The 21,359-nt window shown below is 40.9% G+C and overlaps 1 protein-coding gene across 1 annotated transcript; it reads right to left on the bottom strand.

The window, feature by feature from the left end:
• Positions 1–2,092: 2,092 nt before the first annotated feature.
• On the bottom strand, positions 2,093–13,040 carry ATP6V1G3 (ATPase H+ transporting V1 subunit G3). The gene is made up of 3 exons (XM_039726338.1): positions 12,889–13,040; positions 5,551–5,651; positions 2,093–2,350 (listed from the first exon to the last, which is right to left on the bottom strand). Exons 1-3 carry the CDS (start codon positions 12,968–12,970, stop codon positions 2,177–2,179), a joined length of 357 nt encoding a protein of 118 aa, XP_039582272.1. The 5' UTR covers positions 12,971–13,040; the 3' UTR covers positions 2,093–2,176.
• Positions 13,041–21,359: the final 8,319 nt, after the last annotated feature.

Here is a 21,359-nt window from a genome sequence, read left to right as displayed (position 1 = left end):
TACCTCAGGTATGCAGGTGATAACAAGGATACAGGCAGGTCATGGCTGTGACTGCAGGGCAGAGGATATTTAAATAAGAGATGTGTCCCTGGCCATTAGGACCAGAAGGGTACAGACAGCCTGGAAGGGTACAGACAGCCTTGAAAGCTTTGCAAGAGAAGCAGCTGGTGAGAGAACAAAGATTTTGTTGAGAATGATGGAGAGAGGGATTGTCATAAAAAGAAGCAGGGTAGCAAGGAAGACAAACCTTTATTTCAAGAGGAGGTAGTAAACCTATTTCAGGAGGCAGTACCTTGGTTGCTGCCTCCTGAGAAGCTGCTGCTTGGTTTTGCTGCCCACCATGCTGTGGCAATTCTCCTGTCACCATAGTGGGGGTGGGGGTGTTTTATCCCCCGCAGCAATGGGAGCCCCATTGCTTCAGTTCTGCAGCTGAACCTGCAACATTTCTGTCTGTTTAGAAGTGATAGCTGGAGGCAAGGGTGCTGAGGTAGTCCATAGGGAAAGCAGAGCAGTCCTGAGCATGAGTCAGACCCTGTGAGGTGTTAGGTTCATTTGGTGACTCTTTAGGCTCACAGATCTGTGTTTCTCAGCTGAGCACTGCACTGGGGCTGCAGCCATGACCCAAGCTGGAGGCATGTGCCCCTGGGCTGTGAGAGAGCCCTGACTGTCCCAAGCTGTGCAGGAAGGTGCCTGCATTGGCTCCTGCACATGGGCTGGGACTGGAGTGCCTTCATCCCCCCAGCAAATCAAAACTTATCACACATTGATTCAAAGAATCCTAAATAAATGAGCCTTTCAGCTGCTGTCAATAGGATTTCTAGTTTCTTTCCATTCCTCAGCATCCTTGGGTCCCCAGAGAATATAATCAAGCACAGGAGACTGCAACAATCAGGGCTTGGAGATTATGTACTATCCAGGCACAGCCTTGAGGAGTCATGTTTGCTGACATTAGGTTGGCTACAGCTTTACGGTCATTTTACACATGACAGCACATCAACTGTGTAAACCTTGCTGGAACAGGAGATTGCCTATGACTAACTGCTGTGAAATGGAAATGATTTGTCTGTGTCTACATGGACTGAAAATCATGGCTACTGTTTGCTAGTCATTTCTCAAACTTCTTTTCTAATTTGGTGTAATTTTGTAGTAATTTTTGGAAACAAGGCGTTAAAGGAGCTCACAGTGCAGGTGTGTGTCAGATCCCCACTTCATCAGTGCCTCCCATTATACTGAATGGGCTTCACCTTGAGAGCACAGATCATATTGTATTTTCACAACTTCAGTAGAATTTTATTCCAAGGGTAATCTGTGTTCCTGCAGAGGGAAGTATTACCCAAGGTTGCTTAGGGTAACAGAAATGAGCTGTAGCTGATGTGATTTCTGGACAACCCGTGGATTCAGGTACCATTTAGGATAACTGGTATAGAGTTTGAGCCCTTGGGTTCCTGTGCTTTCAGGGTAACTGTATAGAAAGTAGATGTGCTAGCCTGGCCCTTGCACCATAGCAATTTTGTAAATAATGATTATACCTGTTCTCATTTTTCAGATTTAACAAAGCTATATAAAGTTTGTGGTGTAGTTAAGTTTTAGTATAATAATTTAAGTATGGCTTTTAAGCATGGTTTTGTACAAGTTAACTACATTTTGCTTTAAACTAGCATAGAAAAATTGAAAATACTTTGACCTATTCTTTTTGACCAAAATCAAATGTTCCTGTATGGTCCATAACCTGACCACTCTATGTGTCACAAGAAAAACAGAAAAGTTCCATTTTAGTTTTTTGTGATATTCTATTTCATGTGACTTGAAGTACAGTAAAGGTTAGGAAAAACAGACCTTATGCAACATAACATCCAAGTACAGAACATTTTATAAGACAAAAGGAACAAAGACTCCCACTGAAAACCTGCTGGTGTCAAATAATCATTTATTTTGCTGTTGTTGACTTGTCCCTGCCTAAATGACAGGGGCTTAGCTATGGGAAACAATATTGCAACAAATGCTTGTGAAACCCTGTGTAATTCCTGTCACATCAAAAGCCTGTGTGGAATTGTGTGCTTTTGGCTTCAGTGCTCTTTTTTTCTCACACATACAGAAACAATACATGAGGAAGTATTTATGCTTATATCAAGAAAGAAGGCTACTTTGCTTTGCATACACAGCACATCAATGAATCTTAAACTGCAGGTCTGAAGTTTGGGTGAATTTCAGGGCTGATGTCAAATATTGTGCTCAAGAGCTTTTTCATCATGCCCTCCATGTTCCTGTGGTAGCTGCTTGTGAGGTTTCGGATGGCTTCTGTTGTTTGCTCTTCTATTTTGGCAGAGAGGTTACCTTGGGAGCCCATTACCTGAAAAGCAGAAGACCTCTGAGCAAAATGAGAGAGTACATATAACCATGTTTATTGTACTTTTCTTCATCATGTAGCACAAGCATAACATAAACACATCATACAGCTTCTGAACAGTGAGGGTTTGATCTGGGTTCAAATGTAAGCATAAAAACAGGATTAAAGGCAACTCTCATATGCTCATTAGCAATGGGAATCTCCCTATGTAATGAAAGTTTACCAGCTCGCTGTGGGAAAAACATTGTGTATGTTTTGTCTTTTATATGGCTCATTTTAATTTGTTTTCTATTTTAATGACTAGGCAGCTAAGTTCTATCACTGTGTGCCTTCGTTTGGCCTCACTGAGAATGCCTGTGAGTGCAGCTAAGGCCCAAACATGGAAAAGCCTTCCTGAAAATGCATAATTACAGTTTCAGAGTACTTGAAATGTCTTCAGCAGTTAGTGATGTATAACCCTCAACAGGCCTCAGACAAGGTCTTTTAATGTTACATTTTCTTATCTGGCGAAATACCAGACAGCTTCTGGCACAGTTAATATCAGGACATTCGCTTAGAATTTAATTGACTCTAGACTCACTGAACATTTTAGCAAGGTTATGTTATAAACAGATGCACACGTTCCAAATCTGTGACTTTGCTCCCTCCTCCCCCACTGCCCCAACATCTCTTGAATTCTTCCCTTATGGAAAAGTCCTTCTGATACCAGCAGAGAAATTGGTTTCCAGCTAAAGAATTCCATGTGGAGAGAAGAAGACATTTCTGCATGCTCGCAGAGTAAGAAAGGAATAAGTAACGTATTGTTCTTCTTCCTGCCATGGCTCTCTGGGGTGGACTAGCAGGTGGAGCTAACCTGTGGTGTCTTAGTGGGGTACCTAGAGCATGACCAGAAACAAGGAAGGGGTTGTTAACCCTATTTTTTGTGTGGTTTCAGCCCAACTTAGTCCTTAAAAGAAGGAAAAACATATTTTGCATAGACTACCTTCCCTGTTCCATTTATCAATACCTGGCAACGTAGTAAGACATTTGTCCATAATCCACATGTAAACCATTTTTCAGTTTGGAAGAAATGTAGGTTGTAGACGTAATAATAAGTATTGGGAAAAGATTACAGCTTTCTATAATAACTATTTTTAGCTGACATTTTATTTTAACTTTTAGACAAGTTGCAAGTGTTGCGTGTGGGAAAGGTTGTACAGCTTAGACCAGATTTATGGAACTGAATTTTTCCACTGGGGAAAGTAACTTTCTAGAGATCCCAGATGGTTGCATGTTATCCAGCCACTAAATACTTTTGAAAAGCCTCAAGAAAAGTATTATAATTTTAAGAAGAGCCTCTGCAGACCTGCTTTCTCAGCTCATGCTAATGTCATTTGAGATAGTAAAGTCTTACTCTTCTGTGTTTTTCCCTCTCTTCTTCAGCTTCTGAATTTGAGGACCTTTTTCTTGCAGAATGCAGGCAATGCTCTGCTTAGTTTATGATTTCTGCTGACCTTGAAGGTTTTTCTCTTATTTTTCCCATACAGGTTTTATGCTAGTGTCATTTCAAAGCTGCTAAAATATTACATTGGCTCAGAAGCCACAAAATTCAGAACTAGGCTGCACATCTCCAGAGTTAGGTGACCTCAGACAATGAGTGAAAAAGCAAAATTGGTTTGAGATCCAGGCAAAAAATTTGGCGTGTTTTGAAAAAAGATTTTGCATATTGTCATTCTAACCTCAATCTTTTTTCCTCTGTTGCTCTTCTTAATTCTGGATGGATATGAAGCCTCTCATAGTATGAGAAAATTTGCTCCTGTTTGAATATAAGCAATACAAAGTAGGAGGAAGAATGGCATTAGAGGAGACTGTGACAGAGAATTAAAAATACTTGTGTCCAAATACTTGAGAAAGTAAACTGAACTGGGCATCAGAGCTCCCTCTGCACTGGCTTTGCTGGAGCTCCTGACTGCCTCCAGACACAGGTTAACAATGATGGCTTTTGTCTGGGTAGGTGAATGTTCGACATAACGGGGTCAGGGAACGTGGAGGGGACTGCAGCAATCTTGTAGAGCATGCTGTCATTTGAGGAGCAATATGTGCTCCGTCCTGCTCCTGTGAAACCTCCCACTGACAAATAGTGGCCTTTCCCTGCAGCTTTCATTTGGTTGTGGTGAAAAAATGGAGTTCACAAAAAAGCAACATCTTTACTCTTCTGCTATCAAGACCTAGAATAAGAAGTCTGGCTTGACTGAAAAGGTGGACAAATTTTAGAGGTCTTTATACTTTATTTTGGTGTCAGTAAACAACTGAAACTGTACATTTGAGACATTTCTACCTGGCCTGCCTGTGTGACAGTGCGTCTGGGGGTTGGCACGGTGTGATACCAATATTTTTGTGTGTATAGATATTCCTAAGGGTTGTGAGCCCTGCTGGAAAATGTTTTATGTGAAGTGTGACTGAAATGACAGGTTGGTAAAACAGATTTTGTTTGACCTCTTTGGCTTTTTCTTTTCTTTTTGTGTCTGCTTTTGCACAAGTACTTCCTTGTCTTTTCAGGATACAACCTGAGGGAAAAAAACAAGACCAAGAATGTAGGAGGAAGGTCACCTGGTAAAAAGAGAATGGTTTGTGAATTTCATGGAAATACTAGAGAAAAATGCAAGCTGCCATAAATGTATAAAACAGCTTTATTTAAATATGAAAATATTGAGCCAGACCACTTTTACTACAGAAACAGTGAAAAACTCCAAACTATTAGTGACTTCAATTGACAAAGGATGCAGTCTTATATGTAATGGAAAGAGGCAGCTGAAGTGGAGCAGAAATGGAAAGAAACATTTAAAACTTTTGCTTTTACTGACACATCCACCTTACTGAATCCTCCAGTTTCAGGACAGGAAGTAGGTCTGCCTGTGGTTATAGAAAAAGGACCCAAAAGTATTTTTCCTTAAAGGACATACATCTTCAAAGCCTAAGTGTGAACCAAATATGGAATCTGGACCATTTTAGTGGGGAATGTTCACAATTTTTTCTACAAATGCATTCAAAGTCTGTGAAAAAGTCCAAATGAAGCATATAGATGCTGTAGATGACACCCCTCTGTTTAATCAGTATGACCAAACTGGTGTGCAGGAGTCTCCAGGTAATACTCTTGGAAACAATTTGATTTACCATTGAGCAGTTTGGTAAGACAAAAGAACACATGCAGGTTTCTTACTTACATTTGTTTCCTTGTTTCTAAATTCCTTCTCCCTCTGTAGTCTGTAGTGGTCTATCTCGGCTGTGGCTTCTTCCTTAGCCTGCTTCAGCCTTTTACCCTTTCCTGGAGGGGGAAGAAAGACGCATTTATTTCATACATCCCTGTATCCCCACAGATGAACCTCTCCAAATCAGAGATCTTTTAGCTGGCATAGTAGAACACTGACTTTGCTGAAAGCCTGGTCCATCGGATTTACACAAAAATGGTCAGAAGAGATGAAGTCATTGACTTAGAACACTTTTTGACTGCTAGCCAGTCATGCAAGTACCCCTCTTTTGGGACCAACTTCCTGTGCAGAAGCACACATCAAGTGAAGAGCTTCTTGGTTTGCTGACAACAGAAGTCTTTCTGCAAGTAGACATCTTCCCGCAACACAAATGCATTTTTTTTTTCTAATCACAGCTTGGTGTTTAAATAAATATCTATCTTTTCTTCATCAGCAATAGTAGCAGCCAGATAACAGATTTTAGTTGTCATGGATGGGAAAAGACGTTATTCTGTAAGATTTCCTGCATTGATTGGTTGCCAGAATCCCTTCATCCCACACCAACTGGATTCTGCTTAGAGCTGGCAGATATCCAAAATAATGCAAGATGTCTTAACCACTACCAAACTGAGTTGCAACTTTCAGGCTTTGTCCTTTCTTCCCCCACCCTCTTCTACTAACCTTTCTTAAATGCAGAGGTGAGTGACTAAGATAAGGAGGTCAATTCTTTGTCAATGCACAGAAACCATGAAAGGGATTATTTTTTTTTTCTTTTCATTTTAAACAAGATGATCTGTAAGGTGACATTTTAGCGTGTAGTGGAAACTAGAGCCTTCCTCCTCACCAGGCTTGATTACATACCTAATTTTGTTTGCTGTGAATAGTTTATTTAAGGTAAAACGCTATGGGCTTGTCAAATTAAGAGCATGTAAGTCACTGCAGGACTGGACATAAGGACCTTTCTGGATCTAGTAGGGTTGTCATGTAAAGAATAAGAGTAAATGGTTTGATGAAAATTTGGTGTTTAAGGTTGTACATGAAGAACCCCTCTGGGCTTCTCTGGCATTTATCAAGTCAGTAAAGTTGCATGGATCTCCTCAGGATTCTGCGACACTACCTTGTGAGGAAACAGTCCATTTAGAAAAGCAATTTTCTAAATATAAACCTCTTGCATGGATTGTTGGTATGCTATACTTGAGACACCTGGGCTGGTGCTGATTTTTGGAGTCTCTTTCTGCTATACAGCTAGATTTTTAGGAGCAGGGGGAATAAGGTTGCTCTCTTTTCTTAACAGGGGGAATATCAGTGGCTGAAAAATTGCTTAGTTGCTTAAATTAGGATATCACAAGAATGTGAGAGTGGCGGCCTAGGCAGCTGAAAGAGCCATGTTGATCTCTTGTGGCACACTGATTTATTTACTTACGGTAACAACCTATTTAACACCACTATTTCCTTTCCTGAAATCCTAGGAAATGTTCTCTGCCTAGGCTAGGAAGATGAACATAAATATTTCTCGTTTTCTTTCTCCAAGCTGTTTCACTGGTTTGGTTACATCTGAGCTGGGCTTCTCCAGCCTTATCAGGTGTGTCATATAGAAACTTGCTCCCACTGAGCATGGCATAATGAGGAAGCTGAAGCTTGGGAGGAAGATTGTTTTTAATACACCTGAGATTCAGCAAAAGCCTGGGTAAAAAAATTGATTCAGCAGGAAATGACTTCTCCAGCTGAATGCTCTTTCCAAAATAATTATCTGCAGATGGGTGAGTAGAAGCAGAGAGATGCACAAAATAGGAATTACGTTTAAGTTTTGATTTCTGGACTACTGGCTTATTGTGGAACCTTGGGAGTGGCATGTACACAGGCTTTTAACTAGAAGGAGCAACCTACTGAGGAACTAGATAGCTTTATTGACTCCCAGTCCATCAGTGCAGGGCTCTCGTGTGTGGGAAATTATATTTATCAGAGTCCTTCTCCCACTGAGCCACTGTGCTTATGTATAAACGGGAGAGAGGCTGTTTTAAACCTAGTGGGTACTTTTCCAGAGTTTGTATTTTTTTTAACAAGGCTGATTTCCCCCAGCTTCTGCCACTCACTGTATGAAGTGTTGGGACTAGGATGAGTGAACTGACAGATCTGTGTGAGAGCCTGACATAAGTCTGGACAACAAAATTTGGAACCAGGTTCAGGTCTGTATTTTGAAGTTTCCCTTATTCTCCTCTCCAAATTTGGAGCTGATCAGCCTTTTGTAGAGTTTCCACTCTGTAGGAGTGGAGCTGGGGGGTGATTCTCTGGAGCTGGCAGTCAGGGGGAGTGACTACGATGAAGCTTTGCCAATTTCACCAGCTGAGGAACTGGATCTCTATGGCAAATTAAATTATTTCAAAATCAGTGGGATTTTAATTTCAAATTCCATCTGGGGGGCCATCTGTAGTAAATATGTTGCATATTTGGCCAGCAGATAGATAAATATATCCATTTAAAATGCAGAAAATGGAAAGAGATTAACTACAAAACAACAGTTCAGTTGCCTCTGACAATGTAGATAGTGAACCAAAGAGTATATATATACACATGTGTCAGCTCTTGACAGTGCTCTGGAGTAAGCACAATACATAGGGTGTCACTGTAGAGTGGCAGCCATTTCATTTTTCCATGATGCCTCCAGGATTGGCACAGCAGGAACCTGCTGCTTCCTATTTAATTAAGTGGAAAAGCTGTGAGTAAATTACTGCTAGTCCAACAACGTTGTGGACAGAATCGGCAACTGCCAACATATGCGACGGTGCATATGCTGCACCTGATTAAGTTAAGCAGAAACTAGAGCTTAACCTGCTGTTCCACTAGGGACAAACCAAAATTAATTAATCAGTCTGTTGTTAACCACTTGTCTGCTACCGTAGTTGTACAATACAGGACTGCCTTTTCAAAGCCTTACTGATCTGCTGGGCTGGTTCTCTGCAGAGCACAGCCAAGCTAAAATCAACCCTTACACACTGAAGCGTGGTGGAGCGCTGAAATTCAGCCAAAATCATGCAAAAAGAGGGCAAGAAGTGCAGGAGGATGGGAAAACCAGCCCGGTCCTATGACATTTCCTCAGGATCAGAGGTGAGGTACAAAAAGCCCCAAATTTGAAGAGATTTTTGCCACAAAGGTCATGCTGTGGGGGCAAGGATTACTGCTGGCCCTCTGTCCCTCCTTCCATCCTTGAAGATGGAGAGCAGCAAAGCAGCTGTGCTATGCCTGGTTTCCTTGTCCACAGCCTATAAATTTTTAGGCATTGAGTTAAATTGGCCAAATTTTAAAAAACTTGCTGTGACCAGTCAGCACTGTGGAGGATTTTCTTGCCTAACATAGGAAGGTGTTATTAGCATGGAGAAAGGCTGTATTCTTCTTTATTTAGGTATTTTTGTGATGTTCATGAAACACTTTGCTCTGGTTAGATTCACAAGAACTGGTGTCTTTTAAGTTGTTGGAGTTTTTTAGATCTTGGAAGAAAGACAGTAGAAGGCAAAAATTTTGCATTCTAATTTGTTCAAACACTAAGTTATCTTACTTTCCAAAAACTGCAATGCTAAAATTGGAGTTTTGTTTTCAAACATATCATCTAGGCTTCTAGCTGAACTTCTGCATAGAAATCAAGTCATTTGAAGAAGTTGCCAAAAATTAATCATATTTTCTTAAAATAGAACCATTTCAGTTGTCTTTGCTAAATTGTCTGGAAAATGGGATTTGGGGATGTGCAATGTGAGAAAACTATTTTGTACTTTTAATAAAATAGAATAGAGGCAAGCTGAGCATTATGTATAGCTTTCTCAGTAGATAAAATATGTCTTGGATATTGTCCAAGAAGAGCGCCATGGATATAATTCTGTTTACAATATCTTATTTTAATTAACATTTGGTTTTAATCTGATTTTCTATGATCTTTCATCAGAGTTTTCTTTTTATTAGGCATGAGAAATTCAAGGGAAGATATAAAAATCTAGAGGAGAATGAGTTTTGCTAAGCCCAGTGTTCACGACACATTTGTTTCCCTTGTTTTACCCAAAAGGATTTTCAGGAATTGATGGCTTGGTGCTGACAATGCTCAGTTATTTCTGGGATCCAAATTGTGCTTAAAGTAAAAATGATAGATAAAGCAGCACCATGTTCAAATGGTCAGAGGATTGCAGACTGGTTTGGCTTGTGTTTAATCAATCTAATTTCAGCCTTGCATGTGTTCATTTAATTAATTATTTAAAACATTAATAATTTTTCAGGTATAAATTATATCAGCTAGTGGTATCATGCCAGGCAAAATGGTATTGAGCAAGAAGTAAGAAAAAGCATGTACAGAGGAACTTTAGCATTATATTTTTGCTTTGTTTTGTGTGTATCAATATAATTTTATTTGCTAATTTTTTCAGTTACTTCAAATGGCTTTTGCATTACTAACAAGTGCACATATGTCAGCAAAACCTAGGCCCATTAACTGTTTATATACAATATTATGTGTGTTCACACGACATTTTGATTGGTTATGTGAGTATCAACTGTAAACACTGAAGGATTTGCATTAGGGTAGTTTTGCTAGTCCCATTTCCTTGCAAATGCCTTTCCTGGTGTGTCCCAGGAACAAGCTGCCAGCTGATGTCCCAGTGTCAGCACAGCAGCCAGACCCATGGGTGCAGTGGTGTGTGCAATGCCTGCTTGGGGTGACAAAGGAGGTCACAGTGAGGCTTCAGTGCGTTCCCTGGCAGCCCAGAGCTGCAGAGTGCAGGCCCTGAGCAGCAGCTGCTGATCCCAGCTGGTGCCAGGTGGATCTGAGCTGGTGCCAGGTGGATCTGAGCTGCCCGTTCTGGGGTGAAGCAGCACCTCCCTCCTCGTTCCACCCAGCTGTGTGTGCACAGGGCAGCCAACTGCACTGCACAGATCTGTTGCATTTCATGTATTGTCTTTCAGCTTAGCTTTATGCTTAGAGACAAATTTTGCAATCCTTTGTTTTGATCTAACTGCAGAATCCATGTGGGGAAGAGACTGCTGAAGTAACCCCAACTTAGAATAGCCAGATTTGCCTCTAAAAGAATTTCTTTTGCCCTTGTCCCACAGTATGTAACTTATGCTGGCATAGTTATCTAAGGTGGTGTAGTGACAGTGCTATGGAGATACTTAAATTAAGGACAACATGGCATTTAAATTTTGCTTTGTAGCTTCATTGCAAACTTCTTGCAATGTTGAACAGAATGGTTGTCTAAGTAGAATTATGCTGGTAGATTACCTATAATGCTTGGTTTACAACAAAATCCAGAGTGGATTTGTTTAAACTGTTTGCCCTTGATTGACGAATTTTGGAAATTCTTGAGGTTTTTCATGGAATCACAGTGAACTGCTGAGGCTGGAAGGAGTCTATAGGATACACTCCCTGATGGAAGCAAGGGCAGCTTGACTGGGGCCATATCCAGTGGGTTTTGAATGCCTCTGAGAATGGAGATTCCCCAGCCTCTGGGCAGCCTGTTCCTCCCTTGCAGTCACTGGGGTTTTTTCTTTCATTTACATTTGTGTATTGAAATTTTAATTGTCCTTAATAATTTTTATAAATGCAAAAAAAAAAAAGTGATCTTAAAAGTAACAGAAAAGAAAGCCATAGTGATGATATATTTTTATTCTGAATTATTTTGCTGATAGAAAAATTCTTAATAGCTGTTTTTCTGTAGCTGGTTAATAACTCCTACTAGTGTGTTAGTGTTGAGGAAAACACTGGTAGTGGTTTAATTCAAGTTTCTGACTCAGAGGGGTCTGAAGATACTTTATCTGTTCTTATCACAAGCACTCCAAGTGAGGCTGAGGTGGTGACAAGGGAGTGTGTTTTTTGCAGACTAGAGCAAATGCATCCATAACTGTGTCTGGACTCTGCAAGACATTCATCTTTGATTATCACTTTTACATTATAATTATTCTTTTCATTTTTGGAGTTCCTTAATTTATGAAGCTTCCTTTTTAATTGACCATTATAGAAAAAATTTAAAGTGATTCTTCTGATTTAAAAAAAACCCTACAAACGAAATTAAAGCAACAAAAAAAACCACCAAAAACCCAAACCCAAATATAATCCACTTCAAGCTCAGGCCTGATTCTGCAGTCTGTGTTCAGGCCAAACTCCTTCTCCTTCCACCAAGGCTGTGCCTTTCCAGGTCGTGTGCTCTCTTGCTTTGAGGGAGCAGTGTATTTCCTCTGCCCTACATGAGAAGGGAAAAAACATCCCTCCCAGAGCTCCTGGTCTGGCTGTGTAAGAGGTCAAAACACTACTTAAGTATCCCTTGCCTTCAGGTTTCTGCCTGAGAGAGTTCTTTTTTATGAAGATGGGAGGATTTGTTTTAATCTCTCCTGTGTCTGCAAGGCACAGGCAGTGCCTGGGTGCTTAGGGAGGGGACTTGCCTTTCTACTTATTTGTGTGTGCTGCTGTACAAATTGACACCTCACACTAAAAATTAATATTAATGAGCACACAACAATGCTGATTCACATGTAAAAGGGATATGGAAACTACACAAATTATTCTGTTTAGCTTCCATTCCTCCCTGGAAAAGAAAATATATTCCTTTAATTGTGCTCTTGCTCCACATGACATCATTGTCATCCATTTTCTTTGCATTCTGCTGCTGGTTTCTGAAGCAAGATCACTCCAGAAAACAGTATTAATGTTTCGGTGCTAGTGCAGGTCAATGACTCATGTGGTTGTACCTGCACTCAGGAGAATAATTACTTGTACCATGTAATAAAACTTCTGTGAATGATCTATTACAGTACTGAGAGTGCTCATGGTTTTACTGTGACTTTGATTACTGTCAGGGTGCTGAAGTTTCCCCTTAGTTTTCATATAATTTTTTGAAGCCCAGCTTCAATGAGGAGACAAGTTACTGGATTTTGCAAGTAAAGAGGAACACTAAAAAAATCTTAGCAAATCCTGTTGAGAAAAGTAAAAAGTTTGGAGTCTAGTCCTCCAGAGCAGGGAGCCAAAGGTATGTAAGATTTTAATTTAAATAGCAAGGCAGTAATGGCATTATCAGCATTGAGATAAAGGAAAAACAAATGCAGCTGACAGGATGAATATAACAAAGAAAACATTTTTAATGTAATAAGGCACACGTACACGTAGGCACAAGCACAGAGGGTTTTAAACAAACTCTGAATGTTCAGGCTTGAGTTAATGCCTGGCTGCAGTCAAGGCACAGCACTAGTGCATGTATACAGATGAAAGAATCTTTTTCTCTGAGCTACTGTAATTCTGAAGGGCTTGCACTTGAGAAGTGCAGTAAAACCAGGCCAACTACTTACTTTTCTTGGCTTCCTCCAGTTTGTCCTTGGCACGTTTTTCTGCCTGCAAAAGCTGCTGGATTCCCTGAGACTGGCTGGTCATGCTGCTTGCTGGGGCTGGTGAACTTCTGTGAAGACTGGAGCTCAGAGGGAGTTTTATACAGCTGCCAGACTCTTCCTTGTGTTTTTTGTTCTGTGTGTTATTGCAACAAGCTTCCAGATTGTACCAACCCAGCTGGCTGTGCCTGGATTGCTGCTGGGCGCACAGGCCTGGGAGTGCAGTCAGGAAAACACAGCAGCAAGGCTGAAGGGAATGTCCTCCTCTCCTCAGGGTCACAGAGAACTTGAAGTCTCTGATTAACATATTGGGGCAAAAAAGAGCACTTCAAATGGCTTTTTATGGTATTTTAATGGGGAATTTTTTTTCTTTTCTGTAGGTTCTTATTTCTGAAGCAGAATACAGTTTATCTTGTCTAGGAACTGAGGGGGAAAAATATTTTCTTGGCATTTCCTTTAAATAAAACTTCCCCTCAAAGTGAAGAATCAAGCTCAGTCAACAATTAATTTTGGTTGAACACCAAGAACTGCTTGTAGGCTTCTATTTAATGTTACTTCTTAACACGACTTATTAGGGTTTTCACTTTAAAAAAATATTCAATAGAAATGAATTCATTGGGGACTAAAGTTTAAAAAAGCATTTAGTGATTGAGGTATGCTCTGCCTTGTAATCTGCCATGATGGAGGTGAGTGGAGATGAGATGGAGTGAGAAACTCTGGGCTTAGCTCTAAGATCCAGACTCTTGCAAGGTATGAATGGTGGGCTAGGTTTTACTTTCAAGTCATAATGCACAAAACAGTCAAATGAATGCCTGTGCGTGGCTGTAAATGCACATCCCATTCCTACAGAAGGAAAGAGGGCTTTGTGAGCTACTGCATGAATAAGCAGCATGTTCATCTGAATCCTCATAAAAAAACCCCAAAAATCCCACCTGTTACAGGTACTTCAGCCATTGCACAGGAGAGGGACATGTCACATTGCATAATTAAGATAGATTTAGTTTTTGTAAAAAAATACATCACAGCACAAGTAAAGTATATTTATTACAGGTTTTTGATAGAGCTCTGCCAGGACTGGAGATCATCTCCTGATATAAATGTTTTTTCCATGCTGCAATTTTATACACAGTTATATATTTATACATGTGATATGATTTCTGCCTATCTTATACATAAAATACATTTATATAAAAATTAATTGTTGCCCTCTGTTAATGGTTCTTATTCTAGGGCCCTTTATTTTCTGGGGCTTCCCAGGGCAGCTGTGTCATGCTGCTACATTGCTGTGCTAGGCTGTTGCGTGATTCTGATGAGGAAATGTGTACTACAGGAAGTAGTCTATGAAGTAGGCTATGAAGTCTTTTTTTCTCCCTGCCAAATAGCTGTAGGTTTAAGAGAAAATGGAAGGAGAAGCCTCTTGCCTTATTATTGTCTTTGGCAGTGTTGTGAACAACAGCAGCACTGAGACCTGGAAAAGGAATTTGTTTTGTTTTCTGTTCTATTGTTTCTGTGCTAGTGCAAAGTCAAATTTCACTCAAGCCCTGCCTTTCCTACAGTGTATCAAACGCTGAGTTTATTTCTTCATCCAGAAGCTGCGTGAGATGCTTGCTCACCTCCAGCACTGAAACCAGAGGTTCACTCTAATGGTGGAACAGCAGACATGGCACTGTTTTTAGAAGATTTTAATGCATAACCTTGAAGTTTATTTTATTCAGCCACAGAAGTGATGATCAATTCTACAGAAAATGTGGAAACTGTAGGGTTAGGAAGCCATTTGCCACTGCGATTTAGCTACAAGTGGTATTACTGGCAAAGAAAAGCAGAAGTGGAAAATGAAAGTAAAAAATGAAGAGATCTGGTTTACTTGGGGCAGGAAACTCGAGCTCAGAACTTTAAAGCAGAAGTTACTTAAAAATTAAATAGGAAGTGGAAATGTCAGGCTCGTCTCAGACATCAAAAGTATATCCCTTTTCAGGCAAAGGGTCTCATCAAGCAAATCTCACTGCAGTGAGAAATGTTACAAAACTACAGGCAAATTAAACTGCTTCAATTTCCGGACTTGGCTGGAAGCATTATGGGTGAGACCCTTTGAATTTTCAGAGCAGTTCTCAATACTATAATTATAGTATTTGGGCATCACTAATGAACTGAATTTTGATATTAACAATCAATTAATATTTCACAAAAATGGTTCTATATGATGAATTTTTAGGGGAAAAAGATACAGTCTTCAAGCAACTATAAGGTTCTTCCATTGTGAAAAAATTAATATATTCCTTAGGCAGATCATTTGAGCTGCATATGTCACAGTTCACACTTTTAATATTTTTCTGAATTAAAAAAAAGTTTCAATTTATAATTTTCCTTGTGGCTGGTTTCCATACAGTGGGGTGGCATGCCATGCTGGCCCTTATGGCATCAGGCAGGCACTAGTGCACATCTGCAGGGGAGAAGATGGTAATTTATTTTGGCTGATGCTTATACACATTTTGTTAGACTCCACATGAAGTACTGCCACTTAGAACTAAATTCAAAGCTTGTCTGATGATGTTGGTGATGACCTCAGACTATGCTGACATGGCACCTCTATGTATCCCACCTCATGGATAATTCATTAAAATAAAGTAGGTTAAGCCATGGACTGGCAAACAGGCTCCTACTTCATCACACAAACCAGTAAGAAACTTCTCTGTGTCGTAGTTGCTGACTTTCTTTCCAAGTCAGCTCCAGACTCATTTAATTAGAAAAGAGAAGCTGATGTGCTGACTGGTGATGGGGGCAAGAGAGGTGTTACCAAAGTGAGAAAGGGCAGAGAAAGGTTGTGGGTTGTTTTGTTGTTTTTTTTTTTTTTTTTTTTTTTTTGTTTTTTTTTTTTTTTTTTTTTGTTTTTTTTTTTTTTTTTTTTTGTTTTTTTTTTTTTTTTTTTTTGTTTTTTTTTTTTTTTTTTTTTGTTTTTTTGTTTTGTTTTGTTTTTTTTTAAGTCTTCTGTTTCTTCTCAGCATTTTGTCTATCTGTCTTGGCCTCCAGAATTTCCTGAGCCTCTTCTGGTTATCCCAACTGACAGAAAGGGAAAAATGGGCTCAGTTCTGGCATTCTTACTCCTTCAAAGCAAAGCAGTAGAACAAGAGCTCTTGAAGAGTGTTACAAGGGATAAGAGACCCTGCTGAGCTCTCCCTGCTGACCCACAGCTTGAACAGCAGAAACACTCTAAATCAGGCATTTTGAGTTTAGATGCAGGCTGCACAGCTGCTGTTTTATCTCTGCAGTGGGAAGGCCAGGGCCAATGTCTGAATTCACCCCAGGTAATTCAGATTATTTGGAAAAAATCTGTTTGCTGTAACTCAGATTGAGCCTTATCTAGCATGAGTTTACCACCTTCTCAATCCACCTACTATTGAGCAGTAAAGGTAGTGCTGTGGCATCCTTTTATTGTGGTTTAAGTGTGCACAGACTCTCCTGCAGGTAGGAGGGCAGCAGGCAGAGTTTCCACTGAAACGTGTTGAATGTGAAGGTCTCCCATGCATTGTCTCTGTGCCTGTACTTCCCAAGGCACACACTTGTTAAATATCTTTGGTTTTTTTTATAATTATGAACCAAATTCTTTCCAAATGAGCCACTGTGTGCCAAGTAGCTGCAGTTCAGGCTGCAGCTTCAAAGCAGCGACATTGATTCACTGATAAAACCTTTAAGATCAGTGTGTCAGACAGGGCAGCTGCCTCGGGTGCTTTTATGGGTCTGTGTGCCTTTTGTTTCGTTGCTCTAGGAAGGTCTAAGTGAGGAAAAGCAGGGTGCACACCTGCATGGCTTCCTGCAGCATGGTGGGGACTGTTCCTCGTGAAAATGGAGCACCTTCTGATGCAGTAGGATCTGTCATGGTGAGAAAGAGAGATGGGCTTCTGTTAGCATCAACAGCAAAAGGTCTTTGTACACAAATTCGTAAGTATACAGTGAAAACCATCACACATATATGAAAATTCTGGCTTTTTCTCTATGAATTCAAAACCCCTGTTTGCTTACATTAGAAAAAAAAATTATGAACTTTGTACTGAAGTTGTAATTATGTCTGCAAGCTGAGATTCTTGCTGCAGCTATTTTCTGACACTGACAGTTTCACTCTGATGACATCACTGCAACTGACCTCAACAGCCTGAATTTCACCCATCAGCCTGAAAAATATGGGAACAAAAAGGTATGCAAAGATGAATAAATATTAAAATATTGCCAGAGGCAGCTTGCTGCCACACCGTCTGGGTAAGCTTACTGACTGCTGGCCAAGTCTGCAACACAGCCCCAGCTTCAGCTGGCATAGCACTCTGATGACCCTATATTGAACACATACTTTAAACCAGCTCATATTTTTTCCTAAATTTGTCCTGTGTCCTAATGGAAATTATTATTTTTTTTTTGCAACTATAGGGGGTTTCACATTCCGAGACACCCAGTGTGAGTTGTATATTTAATTAATTTTCCTAAAGATCTCTTCAACATCCAAGAGAAAATTTAAGAATGAAAAAAGTGTCCTTTAAAAAAAAAAAATCAAACTACCCATGTGAAAATTCAGGTAAAGCAAATATTAATTTTAAAAAAGTGCAAAAGAAAAAGCAGCAGAAAAAAAGGCCATAGTTTCTGTGTCTGTAACTTCCAGTTTAATTTATAATTTCACTGTCAATAAGGTTGTGGTTATTTCCTATTCTCAGTTTATGGCGTGATCACCTCAGCTGGCAAATCCCCACCCAGCAGATCACATACTCCCCCACAGTGGCATGGGGGAGAGAATCAGAAGAGCAACAGTGAGAGAATGCGTGCGTCAAGCTATAAAAGCAGTTGTGAGGGGAAAGGGTAGGAGGACACAAACTGACCAAAAAGAAGTCACTTCTCACCTCCCACAAGCAGCCCAGTGCCTAGTCAGCCTCCAAAGAGGGAGTACTGAGGAAGGGCCAAACCCCAGTTCTGTGGCTGAGCTGGCACTGTGCGACACCCAGCACCCCTTTGGTCAGCCCGTGGTGCTGTCCTGGCTGTGCCCACTCCCAGCCTCCTGCCAGCCCCGTGAGGCACAGAGCTGAGGAGCAGAGAAAGCCCTGACACCCTGCAAGCCCTGTTCAGCAGCACCTCCAACGCTGGTTCAGCACAATTTTAGCTGCAGGTTGTGATGAAGCAATTAACTCCATCACAGCCAGCCCCAGCAGCACACAGCTTCATTTCAAGGACTTTTTCTTTCTTTTTTTTTCTTTTTCTTTCTTTCCCCAGTGCAGCTATTTGCTGTCTTTCCCATTCTTCTGCACCATGGCAGTGCCTCCTCCCTTGTTACATTCTCTCTCTGACTCCTCACATTGCTGCCTTTCCCAAAAGAAGTCTGTAATGTCATCAGTGTATTTGTGCACCCAGGCAAGCAGGGAGGGGAAGTGGGGAGCCATGTAAGTATATTTTGAACTGTGTAGGCTAACCAACAACTCATATCCGTGTCACAGCTCAACATTCACTTGAAGAAAACTGAGTGTACCATATTAGAAAAGTTCAGCTCTGTCTCAAATTAGACTTAACAAGATCAACAAAGACACCACAAAGAAAATAGTTCAACTTTGCAGCCTAGAGGAGCTGAACCTGTGGTCCTCTGCATTGTAGTTAAGTGCTGTTGCTTTGTGTACAGCTTAAGGTTGTTTAATCAATTTTCTAACTTGTAACAAAATCTTAATTTTCTACTCAGTCTTTTCACTATATTTCATTCCAGCTCTGAGCAACACTGGCTTAAACCAAAAGTGAGAAAAACAAGTAAGAATTTCCTTTCTTGTAGTGAAAGTATTAATATCTCAATAGGAAGAAGGGAAGCTTTATTTGGAAAGGTAAGAAAGAAAAGAGGGAGTGGAAAAAATGAGAAATACTGGCAACCTTTCCTTTAAGACTAGAGTAGAAGTTGCTTTAGCCAAGCTAGTGTGTAAATTTTCCTGATGTTATTTTGATACAATTCTGAAGGTGAATAGGGTGTTTTTCTCCTTACTTTTTTAAAATCAGCTTTTAATTAGTGCTCCTAAACAATAACATGTGCATGTATTTATGTTAGTACATGTGTGTATTGAGATTTAAAAATCTCTTCTCCACCACTTTCCAGTGACCTCTAGAATTTTTGGTGCAATTAAAAAAATAAAAATAGAACTTAATCCTCCTTTCTCAAAAGAAGTCAGAACATTACCTAAATTTTAGCCTATCCACCACTTTACATCACGTCTCTGGTATTTTTGTTCCTTGTCATGTGGCTGTGAGAGTAGTGAGTCTTGTCTCAGGCAGTTCCTCATTTTAGAGGGGGAAGGTTTTTTATTATCAAGCCTTTGTGCGGTGCAAACACTTTTCCACCCCTTTTCTTTTACCATTCTCTTGGTAGCTTGTACAGACTTGGGTTTTCCTCAGCTGAAGGTAATTCTGTTGGTGAGGATCTCTGTGTGATTTAACGTGGAGCCTCTTACAGGCTTGAAAAGAAGGTCAGAATTCACGATTAGTTCTGCTTTTCTTCCGAACACTTCACTTGCCAGCTCCGTCAGAGCTTCTGAAGCTCAGCACCACTACAGCGTGTTAAACACGTCCGGAAGCCTGGCTGCCCACACGGCTGCCGCTGCCCTGGGCGCCCTTCCCGCTCGGCCCTGGCCGGGGGCTGGCCTGCAGGGCAGGGCAGGGCAGGGCAGGCAGGCAGGCAGAGCCGCGCTGGGCCGGGCTGCAGGCGCTGGGAGCGGAGCTGTGGAGCGGCCGCAGAGAAGCGGGGCGCTCGCAGCACCTCCCTGCAGGCAGGGCCAGCCTCGGCTCCCAGCTGGGCTGCAGCCCGCGCTTGTTTGAAATTCCCCTTGGCCTGGGATGGGAAAGAGCAGGAGTGGTGATCCAAAGATAGGTCAGAGGTGGTTGGTGTCGTTGTCCTGGAAGTGGAATAGGCTGAAAAGGTGCATTTCTGACAGCAATGATGCTTGCAGAGGTGAACCGTGGAGCGTGGGCCGCCAGGGAGAGCTCCCTGTGGGCCTCCCTCACAGCTCTGTGGGGGCAGTTGGCTCTGTGTTCCTGTGGTTATGGCACAAAAGTTCCAGGGGTCAAACTTTGTCTGGGAGAACAAAGAGGAACAAAAGATTTTACAGAAGAACATCTTGGAAGATCCTCGTCTATCCCAGGGAATATATTCTGGCTCTGCAGAGGGCCACAGGATTTTTGCTATCACATAGCATTTAAAGGGGAGCCTCACTGCTATCTATGCTATTCTGAAGTCATAACAAGAATGACGTGAATGACTTTAAAAATATATATTTTTAATATGAAATGGAACTTCCTTTACACACAGTTAATGTTAATATGAAAAGTTTGCTCTAGTAAAATGTGGTCTGATAGGAGCTGTTGGAATCAAAAATAAAGGCAAATTATTATCAATTTGGCAATTCTGAGAAGCTACCTACTTTATCTTCGAAATAAATGCCTGGATTTTTGGGATTTTTTTGAGAAAAAATTTGAATTAGGCTACTATGAAAGCACAAAAGTATTCTCTTTACTTCTGTCTGAGGTTATTGTGAATATTTGCACTGCTCTTTTTTGACACTATGGGTAATACAAGAAGCAGCATGGATTAAACCTTTCTCACAGAGCATGGCATAGGCTGTAATAGAAGTCTCTCAAAAGAAAAAAATCATTGCTTTGAAAAACCTCAAAAGATACATTAAAAAAAGAAGCTTCATGCTTATGGGTATGGTAACCCTTGATAAAAGGCTACACAGTCTTGGCTCTCAAAACACTCTTGAAATTAAATTAAATCCATTGAAATTCTTTAGTAAAGGCATAAGAAGTAATAGCTTTTATTCTGTCAGTGTGCCCTACTGGATCTTTCCCTTCCAAGCCACCTGAGATCCTCCTCTTAATAGCAGAGATGATTGTAGATATGTGTCCTAGAATCCACAACATGACAGCAGTTCATTTGTCCATTTCCCTTCTCCCCCTTTTTGAGGTAGGGGTGAACACTGTATGCAAAGTACTAAGAATCTCAGAAATTACTCTCTTTTTTTTGCCTCTTTCTGGCCACTTGACTCCTCTGTGCCTTCAGAACAAAACCGGCTGTGCATTTATGAAATAAGCTGTGACTGTACGAGCCGCCGTTCCTGCATTTTGCCCATGCCAGCAGCTCCCTCTCAGTGCTGCTGCCCAGGGCCTCATGCTGAGGCTGACCTTCAGGCAAGCTTCTGCCCCCAGCTGCAGGTGCAGCACTGCAGCCTTTTGCTGGCTCCTGCAGATGTGTTTTTGATGAATGCCACATGGGAAGAAGAGGGACAGACATGGTGATGAAAAAACAAGGCTTTCACCTTGCAAGCTTCAGTGAGGAGTGGGGGCAGGCACTCACCTGCATATGTCAAATAAATGTTGTGCTACAGTGTCAAGTGTGGATGTTGTGCAAACTGATTGTAATAACAACAGGTTGA

This window comes from Passer montanus, unplaced genomic scaffold (genome assembly GCF_014805655.1).
Source record: "Passer montanus isolate IOZ18808 unplaced genomic scaffold, ASM1480565v1 scaffold58, whole genome shotgun sequence".
Lineage (NCBI taxonomy): Eukaryota > Metazoa > Chordata > Aves > Passeriformes > Passeridae > Passer > Passer montanus.
The sequence above is the reverse complement of the archived record's forward strand: the minus strand, read 5'-3'. Positions and strand labels throughout refer to the sequence as shown.